A 12,003-nucleotide genomic window follows, 5' to 3' on the forward strand; every position below is an offset into this window, starting at 1 on the left:
AAAACTTTGGAAACTCGCACGTGTGATTGGTCAGAACCAAAACAGCACGAAGCATGAGATAAAACACAGAGGACGGCTGCAGCCTGGGGGGATCCCTGCACCGCGGGGCCTCGGTGTTTCAGTGAGCGTCATGTGATTATACATAAAATTAAAAATCACCACCAAATGGTGCTTTTAGTAAATGATACAGATACAGATATACAGATATAGAGAAACATGTCATGTCACGGTTCCTCTGAGGATGAAATAATTATAAACATGTCTGAATAATTCAAACCAGAATAAACGTGTTTTTATACAGAGCGATGCTAGCTAGCTTCTAGCCGTTAGCTTCTGTTGCGCAGCACATTATCTCATTGTGTGATAGTGTTTATTAATCTGATGTCACATGAGCACACAGGAGCACAGAGCCTTTAGGGAAATGTAGTTCATTATAAACCACAGATTATCTCTTGGCTAGCTGAGAAAGTGGGCGGGACTTCATGTCAGCTGGAGAATGCAAAGACTTCCTGTTGAGGGAGGCTCCAATGACGACTGCAGTGGATTTGAACAACGCCTTTTTATTTTGGCATCTTTGAAAACTACTCCATGAGCGGCAGTTTCAGACTGAAAGGTGGAGAAAAATGGAAATACCAAAGATGGACGCCAACCGCAGCAACGAGCCAGAAAAGGATGCAGAGCGGGGACAGCAGGGGGCGGGGGGAGCTGTGACCGGGCCGGTCGGCGGGTCAGGTTAAACCTACGCCAAACACGTCAGTGGAGTTTGCTTGTTGTGTGTTTAGTTTGTGTTAAGTCTAAGGTTCGCCTCCTCCGCCCTGGGCCTCGCCTCCTCCTCCCTGGGCCTCGCCTCCTCCGCCCTGGGCCTCGCCTCCTCCGCCCTGGGCCTCGCCTCCTCCGCCCTGGGCCTCGCCTCTGGGCCTCGCCTCTGGGCCTCGCCTCTGGGCCTTGCCTCCTCCGCCCTGGGCTTCGCCTCCTTTCCTGGCTTTTTGCTTTCGGTTTCTGTGTCTGAAAATCATTCAACACGTTCTGTGGAGCAGAACAAACGAAACAAACGCTCACAGATTTACACACAGCACACTTGGAGAGAATGCAAAGACCTCGGCCCGACGGAGCGACACAGCGAGCGAACAGAAGGGAGAGACGAGGCGTGAAAACAAAGCCGGCGTGTTCTCCACAGGCCGACGCCGTATACATCGCTGAACATGCTACCTCATGAACATCCTCTGTTTTTTTGCCCTTTTTGTATAAAAACACACACTGATGTACATCATATCAAAAGATTCTCCTCTTTGCAAAACAGCAGTCCCTCTTTTGTCGGCGTGTCGCCTCAGTGCCGACACCGGCGTGTTGACGTGTACATTATTTACATAAACAACCGTATAAAAGACGTCGCTCTCCTGTGTACATGTGTTCAAAAACAAATACATCAGATAGGTTCAGATCTGTGGTGGAATATCTGTGAAGAGTCCTTTAATATACAGAGACAGAGACAGCAGGAGGGTGTGTGACCTGACTCTGGAAAAACACACACACACAATAGAAGCAGTAAATGTCAGCCGTCTCTCTCAGGTGCAGGATCTTCATGTCTTTACATTCATCATTTAAGTTGTAGTACTGGTCTCTGGACTAGAGGGCGCTGTGTAGAACAGGGCCTCTGCTCCACCAGGGAGCAGCAGGAAGTAGAAGCTGAGCTGATGTAAACACAGCAGCCACCACGGCGAGCCTCACCGCACAGAGCTGCACGTCTGTCAGCACCAAACCAGCCGGCCCAGCTGGACGGAGGCGTCCAGACCTCTGTCTCTGAGCCACGTCTCTGTGAGGACAAAGACGCGGCGGTCTCTGAACTCCCACCGCCACATCAGAGCGCAGGACGGAGCTCTAAATGCTAGCTCTGATTCTTCTTCTTCTCTGGTTCTCGGGCAGACTGGATGCTACACTGACTCACTACACCCTCTAGTGGCTCAACAGGGTAGTGTTCAGCGGAATGGTCCACAGTTAGCTGGTTAGCATTCACTCACGCCTGTTGTTATTGGACGGTTTCTATAACTGATTTGAACTCTTCTTCTCTGCTTGGACTGAAGTCAGACCAGACACTAGCTCACCGCTGATCCATGCAGCAGGTCACCTTGAGCTAGTCTCAGCTAGCATCTGAAGTTGTAATGATGCGTGGATTATTTTGGAGATTTTGTCCATGATGTTTTGCTTTTTTATGCTTTTATATTTGCATTTTTATTGGACATCAACATAGATGTGGTTGTGAATTCTGCCCTATAATAATAACTAATATTTGAACCGGTTAACTCATCATGTAAAGACACAAAGACCTGCAGAGAGACTCTGGACACTTTTGGCCGAGTGGTTTGAGAAAAGCAGTGAAATCAGTGCCACCATCTGTCATTCAAACTCCACAGGGTCACATGTCGACCAGAACTACACGTTTACACAAAGAGTATCTGATCATATAAATAGAAAAATAACAAACATTTTTTGCAGAGTCAGGTGTCGACAGCAGGGGGCGCTACAGTCAGATGTGGCTGAAGGTCTTTGCATTCGCACAGAAGGAGAGAGCGGAGGGTCGGGATGGAACTGAACTGAAACCAGAGAGCATGTGACTCGCAGACGCCAAACAAAGTCTGTGTGATGTGCTTCTTCTTGCCACGAGTGCATCGACGTAAGGCACAGGCACAGTTCCCCTCTTTCAACAGAGCGGCTCGCAATAGTTAGTTTTCCATTTGTCCTTTAAAAAAAACAAAGTCCCAGTGCAAGAAACCAGTAGGGTGACCACGGCTGAGGTCTGAGGGACACTCGTGATGTTTCTGTGTTTAAAGGATGGTTCCAGGACGGTGATGCTGATTGGTCAGCTCATTATGCAGCAACAACAACAGAACACAACAATCAATACATTCATTAACTCAAAAATCAAACATCCACTAAATTTAAAAAGAGGCAGTGGTTGAGACTTTGGTGCCGCGTTCATGTCACATCACTTTCACTAAAGAGGAACAAAGCTTCAGCATGGCTGCCGCCATCTTGGCAGCACGAGACTCCAGCTAACCCGGTCAGAGAGCCCAATCAGCAGTAAGGTCGTCATGGATGCAGAAATTATGTAAAGAAACGAAAAGATTAATTCATTTTGGAGCCACCCTCGTGTGGCCACGTGAGGAACTGCAGTTTTTGGTACTTCTGCATTGGCTTCATTTTTCAGCACCAGAGGATTTACCTCACAAAGGCAGCGGTCGCATCAGCTACAGTGACGGAGAGACAACAGCTTCTGTGGTTTCACTAATAAGAGTGCCACATAAATGAGGGCTAAAGCCCACAAATGTGTTCTGACTGTTAGCATGTTAGCATGTTAGCACTTCCTGTCCCACACAGTAAATCCCACTGATGACTGTTTACTGTCTGAACAAAGGCTACATGCTAACAAGTGGCTAAATGGGACTACAAATGATGTCATTAAAGGTCATCCAGGTGTTTGTACTGTAGAAGAGGCCAGAGCATGAACCTGGTGGTGCTGATGGTGTAGTCATGTGACCGCCGAGAGCTGCACTAAGAAACTAAAGTGGAAAATGTGACATGACGTGAAGGTGACATCAAAGTCTGACACTTTTTTACTGCCTCATTTAAAAACACCACAGTTGTCACAAAACCAGGATGCAGTCACGGCACTGAAGCATCTGTAGGATCTGCTGTTCGCGATGTGCTGCCTGTAGTGAGCCTGCTCGGCTCTGCAGCGGTTAAATATCTGAGCTGTGGCAGGAAGGGAAAGAAAAGACGAGTGAGACAGAAGCAGAGGAGGGCCGGTTGCCATGGGTGATCACCCTAGTGATTCTGGTACTGAGATGCATCAGTGTCTCTGGAGATCGTTCTCTCTTCCAGGAGGCTTCTACGAGCAGATACTGTGTGTGAGTGTAAGCCTGTGTGTATGTGCGCTATAATAAATAGCAGTAGTGTCATGTATGACTGTTCGGGTCACACCGGTATATATTACAAATAACTGGCTCTGTGGCGTCCTCCCAGCGCGGTGGGGGTGGAGGTCCCTCTCTGACCTCAGCTGTGTTAAAAACCTGTTAAAACCTGCCGTGCAGCACTGTTTCATTCAGGTGGTTCCATCTGAAAGCCCAACATCCTGCATGTATAAAGACTTTAAGGACTTCCAGAGCCTCTAAAGGTTTTCCCACTCATAGAAAATGAAGGGAACATGAATTAGTGGCACCAGCTCCTGTTTTGGCCTAAATATCAGTCTGAGTGTCGGTGTGTCTGTCAGCTCTGGCAGTCTGTCTGTCTGTATGCTGTGAGTCAGTCCTAGAGGCAGGCGATGTGTGTGTGTGTGTGTGTGTGTGTGTGTGTGTGTGTGTGCGCGCATCGGTCTGTTTCGCCCGTCTTTCTTTCAGCTTATCTGTGTGTGTGTGCGTCCTAGAGGCAGACGTTGTTGCTGATCTGGCAGGTGGATCCGATGCCGGCCTGGGACAGGTAAAGCCTCCCGTTGGGGCAAACGCAGACCTCATAGACAGTCTGCCTGGTCCCAGAGGACGAGGAGCTGATGGAGGCCTTCCCCTCGGGCAGCCGCATCAGGCGGATCCTCTGAGCGTCCAGAGAGATCTGAGGTGAAGGCGGAGAACAGTGGTGAGAGGGGGGAGGGGTAACATGTGCAGAGCTTTCTGAGGACAGACACAGAAACAAAGGTGGTGCAAAGACCCAGACACTGTGTGAAGACAGAAACCTGAGGTAGGAGGCCCTGAACCACCCTGAAACCAAGAACGTCTACTGAAGCTAAACCAGCTCAGATCAAAAGTTCCATGATTCTTCCATCCATCTAATTTCTCCCCCTCATCCCGGGTGAGGTTATGGGGGCAGCAGCCTTAACAGGGAAGCCCAGCCCTCCCTCTCTGGCCCCCTCCTCCAGTTCATCTGGGAGGATCCTGAGGCCTTTCCAGGCCAGCTGAGTCCTGGGTCTGCCCCTAGGGCCGGCTCCTGGTTGGACATGCTTGGAACACTCAGACGGCATCCTGTCCAGATGCCCAGACCACCACGACTGGCTCCTCGAAGAAGACCAGCTACCTAAAGCACCTCCTGCATGACCGAGCTCCTCAACCTGCCTTTTAAGGGAGAATCTAGCCTCCATCTTATTTCACCAGCACTGGTCCAGATACTCTCAGTGTCAGAACACTGAGGCCAAAGAGTTCACCAGCTTCCACAGCTTCTCCTGGATGTTATCATCCACCATGTTGACATTGTGGAAACGACTGGTTTAACAGTGTCTGAAAGACATGTAGGACCAGCAGTACCAGACCTGCAGTCTCTTTCTGAAGTATCTGCCTGCAGAGACAGAGCAGTGTGAATCAGAAGCCCTGCATGAGTTTACTGTCTGCTGAGTCCCAGCCCCCCGGCCTCCCGGGGCTCGTACCCGCCTGCTGTTTCACTGGCCTGAGCAGACGAGCAGCTCTCCAGCCATAAAAAGGTAAAGGAGCCATTACAGGGCGCCTCTGGGAGGCATCGCCACCAAATGACCTGGAACACTTTTAAAGCAGAGTCTCAGCTGACTTCCCCAGACAGCTGCTGCTGAACAAATCTTCCACCACGAGGGGCAGGCGGCGTGAGACACACCGACTGAAGCTCAGGGATGCTGAGGGACGAGAGAGTGTGGAGAGTCAGCGGGTAGAGGGTCTACTTCAGACTTCTTGTGACTCTTTGTGGACATATTGTTCAACTACTTTGGACCAAGGACGTGTCCAAGGACCCAGATTCATTTTGGGACCAATTTGTAAAACCAGGAAGTCCAACGAGCGGTCACTTCCTATGTCTCTGTCACATGGTCTCCTCCTCTTAGCAGCCTAGCGGTGCGGAGAAAAGAACCATGCTTGGTTCGGACCAATCAGAGCCCTGTGAGGAAGAGCTGTCAGCTGTTTGTGTTTCAGCACAATTATTAGATACTTTAATAATCCCAGAGGGAAAATGTTTAAGGCTTGGTTCATTTCTGCTCCTATATTTCTCACAAAGACACAACAATCCTCTGCACTCATGCTAAGTGCTACACGCTAGCGTATCAAAGATTTAAGTTGGCTATTAGTTTATATTATTTTAAGAGAGCCTGTGCTGTATAAACCTCTTCCTTGGATGGCCTCCATGCTGGCACTGGGTCTAAGAGTGAAACTCTTCCAAGCTTTGAGTCATTTTCAATAAAAAGGGAAGAAAAGTTTTTTGTTCATCTTCACGATCAAAAGCTTTTATGCACCCAAACAGGTTTCTGCTCTATTTCTGTGTGAGTTGTGAGTTTCTGTCAGTTTTGGACAGATCTAATGTGTAAAGTTTCCTAAAACATGTAAAAGTTGTGGTGTAGTTGTCGTTGAGAGCACTGATAGTGTTGCTGAGCACAGACCTGTGGGCCTGTGAGCTCTGACTTCCCTTCCTTCCTTCTCTGCAGCGATGGTGAGTCAGAGGTTCGACAAATGGACATTTGCAGCACTAATGGAGTGTGAGAACGTGACTGTAATTCTACGCGCTGCCCACCAGCGGCCTCGTTTCTGACCACGTATCCATGAAAACGGCGAGCGGGGGGTGGTGGGGGCGCTGCACGGGCCTCACGCCGCCCCTCTGCTTATTTTTAATTGGACTGAACTGGATCCAAGGTCACCTTCCTCTCCGCCTGCGTCCGTCTCCTATCAGCAGCCCGTCTTAATGCATCAAACTGTTTTTGTGGGAAAACTTTTAAGCACTTTCTTCTTCCTAATCCTCCGCCGCTGATTTTAACAGATCTGACATGACGCGACTGCTGCAACCTAAGGAGGGAAATCCTTTTATCAGCGCAGCCGACCGTGATGAACGACGTGTGTAACGAATCAGGGAATGGTTGGAGGAATTTAGGAGCAGAGAGAAGGAGGGAGGGAGCGGGAGAGGATGGTAAACAAGCAAAGTTAAAGACAGAAGGAGGACAGGAGGAGGACAGGAGGAGGACAGGAGGAGGAGGGACGGCTCATGAAAGAAGAGAGAGAACTCCCCGTCTTCCTCACAGTGTCTGGTGGACAGCCAGTCTGTGGGAAACTGCCACCAGCCGTTATGGAGAAGCTGAGGGAGCTGACTGTTGTTTGGAAGGCTGTTTGCTAAAAACACTTCTGGACAGTTGGAGACGTGCTGAATGCTGAAGCGGAGCCCCGTCAGCCGGGATGGCTGCAGGACAGGAGGAGGTAACTTTTCAACACAAAGAGAGAAAAAAAAAAGAAACAGGTTTGAAGGACAGGATGAGGGAAATGTGTTATTCTTCACTCCGTCTTCAGTTACACAACTTAATGAAGAGTTTGATTGAAACACGCCGCCGGCTGGCTTCATGTTCCAGACTCAAACAGCTCATCCACAGACAAACAGCATTTCAGGCCATTCTGATCCGTACATGTAGCGTGACGTCTCTACCACCTCAGACCGTTTTCACACAAATAAAAGTCAACGCTAGCAACCAGAAACTACATTAGCATGTAGCATGCTAATAGTGTGCGAAAGGTGGGACCGCAGAGAAGAAAACCTTCCTGTAAAACCACCTCAGATAGCCTGGACGCTGCAGGCAGCGGCTCCAGCAGCGGCTCCGGCAGCCGTCCCTGCCTGGTACCTGGCAGCCCTGCACTCTCCTCCTCACTGGCTGGCAGTGCACAGTGCCTCCTCTTCCTCCTACTGACTCCTCTGTGCTCCACAGCCCTTTGTCATTGCACCAACAATGAAAACATTAAAATCACTTCTGTTATTAACACACTTAGCAGGACGTTATTATAAAATCGCACCTCGCCGTCTTTGGACTCCAGCCGCAGCTCGTTCCTGCAGATGGCCTGGATGTCTCCGGCCTCGGCCAGGATCTGGATGCCTTTGGGCGCCTCCATCAGGAGAGAGCGGGTGGGAGACTCCAGCCTGAGAACACACAGAGGCAGAGCTGCCATTATACAGTTTGATTCTGATAGACAACATGTTCTGAGCTGAAATGTGGTGGAAAGATGGCTCCAGACCTCTGAGGACGTTCACAGAGGACGTGGAATTTGAGTTTGGGTTGGACTGACTCAGTCAGAGGTTGGGTAGAGTAAACCCCCCCCCCCCCCCCCCCCCACTGCTTACACATACAGCCTCATGTTTCCAGCTGTTCACTGTGTGACTGTGGAAAACATGGCGGCAAACACACATGCACCCACAGCCAGTCGAAGCCTGCAAACCGTCCGTGCTCTGAGCACTCTGAGAATGACTGGAGTGAAAGGATCAGGCTGCAGCCCACCTCAGTGTGGAGGCTGCTCACACATTTCTGTAGATGAGGATTAAAATAAAATCCGTCAGCCCACTGCTCCTCACATTCTGAGGAAGAAAATCCACGAGCGGATCTTCACAGGAAGCAGCACACACGTCAGAGCGGGCTGTTCGTTGATATCAAACACACTGCGTTCAACAGGAGCACTGTGGGTACAGTGAAGGCGAAGCTGTCTCTCCTCTCACATGTGCTGATCACTCCAAATTCATGTTTTCATTTCCTTATTCTGCACCAGCAGCTTCAATAAACAGGACAAAACTAAGGAAGTGGAGTGACAGGTTCCATCAGTGGAAATATAACAGTAAGTAAGTCTGGTTACCCACGAGGCAAAAAAAAAAAGGACACTGAACAAACTGTGATCCATCATGGATCACCCCGACCACCCTCTCCTCCCTGTACTGGACAGACAGCGGAGCGCCTTTTCCAAAAGGCTCAGACAGCTTCACTGTCACACAGAATGCTACAGGAAGTCTGTCCTGCCTCATGCTGTGAGCCTGTACAACACCTCCTCTCTGTGCCAGAGACAACACAGACTCACTGCGGTAAGGGACACGTTCTGCACAAGGTTCTGCACAAGGTTCAGGTTTTTCTTACTGTCAAACTGCACACTGTTGTCCTTGTATATCATATCATTTCATATCTTCATACCAAATGGCACAATCCGTTTCAGATTACATTCATACCTTCATTACAAACTGCACATTTTTGCTTCTGCACCTGTGTTTATATTTATCTTGCTGTAAATAATGTTTGTACTGTTTAATTTTTACCGTCAGAGGTATATTTGTTATTTTTGTTATGCTTGAGTGACTGTATTTGGCTGCTGCAACAGTGAAACTTCCCAGCTTGGGATGAATAAAGTATTTTCTATTCTATTCTATATTCTATTAAGACTAATGATTAAATTAAATGAAAACTTGAATGGTCTTTGCTTTGCTCCTCTCTGCCCACAGAGGGTTAAGCCTGCGCACATACTAATTACAGGCTGTGAAATATGATGATTAATTAAATACACATGCTGTAATGGCTCATCACGGAGGCTGTGTGATGACAACATCCGAACATCAGAATCAGAGCTGACACCATCAGCTGTTGCTGAGTCCACATCATTTCAAAGTGTTGTATCTGGACATTCAGGGACTTTAATCTCACACTTTGTAAAACAAGAGAGTAAAGATTAACCAGGCGGAGGCTGCAGTGGGAAGACTGAACAGGTTCAGACGGAGACCTGGACCACGTGACGTCCAGGAGCAGGGCTAGGGTGTGACTCCTCATCTGTCCGTCCTAGTAACACAAACATCCAGCACAAAAACTGCAGTTCCTCTAAAGGCCACATGAGGGTTAACCAATGGCCTGACTTTACAACAACCTAGTTGGGTTAGTTGTGGTAAAAACCAAGTGGAAATCTGAAGCCAGAAACAGTGAGTGAATCCCAGGAGACCTCCAAGATGTTTACAGCCTGAGAGATGATGCTCGGTGTGACATTATAACAGGACAGGCTCCGCCCCCTGCTGCTTATGAATACCCCCCCCCATCTTGTATTAGCCGGGCTGTCTGTGGTGTCTAAAGACAGGTCTGGAAGAGGCCAAGCTTTGTGTAGCTGGAGTCCAAAGGGGCAGAAGAGAGTCAGAGTCCCACCTCCTCCACCATGAAGGAATCCTGCAGGTGAGAACAAACACAAAGACGTTTCTGCACATCCAAAGAATGCTCAGAGGTATTCTGGAGTAAGAACCTCAGTCTCTCCCTCACCCCTCTCCTCCCCCTTCAGGGAGCCAGTCGATGAAATATTCCTCTCAGGCTTGTATTCTTCGTCTCTGCCTCACATTTAAAACTAAAAGAATGAACTGTATTCACTATTATTATAATGGTTGCCCTGGAGACAGATCTACTGACCTCTATAAGCAATAATCATTATTATTGATACGAGGGACGTCCTGCTCCTGCTATTGGAAGGAGATCAGAAGAGCTGGTGTTTGCTGTGATGACATGTGCCTCAGCTCCGTTTCCATGTAGAGAGAGGATTACAACAGGAAAACGTCCGTACAGGAAGAGACGAGGGACAAACCCGAGCAGAGGGAGTCTCTGTGAGTCCATCAAAGTTCCCCTCAGTCGCTCCACATCTCATTTCACCTTCAGGAACTCTCGCAGCTCCGCTGGTTTCCGTCCTTTCTCGTCGCTGCAGATCCCTTTTATCTGCGCTCTGAAATGGTCTGGATAGAAATTAAGCTGCGCTATCAAACGCGCCCGCTTGACGCTCACAAAGGCGCTCGTCTGATGCAAGGACACACCCTGTTGACAAGGCATTACGGCGCAGATGGAAGTGATAAAGGAGTGTCAGCTCTGTGTGTGTGTCGCCCTGAAGTCGGATCTGAATCCTGGATCGTTTCCTGTCAAAGAAATCAGAGCGAGCTTGGATTGGAGCCACGCTCCCCGTCCTGACATGATTGGATAGTCCGGGTTGTGTTTCATCCTGGATGGGCCGGTTGTCACCACAGATGCATAAACAGGGAAAAACAAACCTGTCAGATTATATGTGCACGATGAGGCGCTCGGAAACAATCTTTTTGTATTTGAAACGATGCTTTTGAAAGGAAAGCAGCCATGATTGATGACTCATCGCCACGGAAACGCTGTTATTAGATATTTGTCATCAAAGTCCTCCTCTGCTCGACCTCTAATTCCTGACGCCGCCGCATCTTCTCCATCACATAAAGCTTTTTATTTCCTTATCTCTCGATCCCTGGCCTCATTTTTCTCCCTCTCTCTGATAAAAATGAGCCTTTTTGCTCATTTTTTTTGTTCTATTTTCTTTTATTTTGTGTCCTTTTCGTCCTCACTCCCTCTTGTTCTTTAATCTTCACGCTCTGTACTGTTGTCGTCTCATTTCTCCTCTCCTTTTTCTGGATTTTCTCATTTTCACTTCACAGTCTTGCCTTCTCTTTCAGCTCAGATCAAAGCACGTCTGTGTGCGGTTGGAGGAAGAGTTCTGCTTTCTGATTGGGAGCCTGCTGGGTGGAGCTGCAGTTGGGCGTTTTAAGGACAAAGTTTTGTTTCTGGTGTTTAATGCTGACACATCCTCACACACAGGCCCATGTTTTACCTCCGCCAGGTTTCCCAGATGGCAACACATGTAGACTGGAACTAAGGCCTCCCACAGAATCCTGAAGGACAGATCAGGCCCACAGACGCCAAATATCCGGGCCACATATTAACTCCTGAATTAGTTTGTTTTATTAATTCTATCCTTGTTTGACCCTCAAAAGAGGCTCCTCGCCTCCTGCAAACAACAACAGAACCCTGGATGTTTCGGCCCTTGGCTCGGGATGCTTGAGATCATTCGGCCCTTAGGTAAAATGAAACGGGAAGCCCTGGAGAATGGGTCAAAAGGCGGAGGTTTGTGCTCCTTGTGGGACTCGTGCTTGATTTATTTAAGTGCTTCAAGGCCCGCCTGGTACACCTTCCTTCTGTTTTCACTTGAGGCCATTGTAACTGTTTGGTTAGCTTGTGTCCAGCGTCCACTAGAGGCAGACTTCAAACGTGAGCCAATCCCCAAAGCTATAATGAGCTGCTGTTGACCACAGTGCAGCCTGTGCTGCTTCACATTTGAACATTTGAACCAGCTTATCCTGAAGCTACATTTATGAACAGAGACTAAAACAGCTTTTGACATTTTAACTGATGAAGATTGACTCACTTTTGCAGCCAGCCCTCAAGTGGAGACTGGA

General features: G+C 48.6%; 1 protein-coding gene across 1 annotated transcript in view; it reads right to left on the reverse strand.

Annotated features, from left to right (window-relative positions):
• Window positions 1-540: 540 nt before the first annotated feature.
• The window catches only part of sgcd (sarcoglycan, delta (dystrophin-associated glycoprotein)), a 90,289-nt gene continuing 78,826 nt past the window's right edge, over window positions 541-12,003 (reverse strand). Inside the window, exons 7-8 of the mRNA XM_028420993.1 lie at window positions 7,770-7,893; window positions 541-4,602 (exon numbers count right to left, since the gene is read on the reverse strand). Coding sequence (XP_028276794.1) covers window positions 4,417-4,602; window positions 7,770-7,893 — 310 coding nt within the window. The 3' untranslated portion in view covers window positions 541-4,416. The remainder of the gene's footprint in view (window positions 4,603-7,769; window positions 7,894-12,003) is intronic.

The sequence above is a fragment of the Parambassis ranga genome, chromosome 14, assembly GCF_900634625.1.
Source record: "Parambassis ranga chromosome 14, fParRan2.1, whole genome shotgun sequence".
In the NCBI taxonomy this organism is placed as follows: domain Eukaryota; kingdom Metazoa; phylum Chordata; class Actinopteri; family Ambassidae; genus Parambassis; species Parambassis ranga.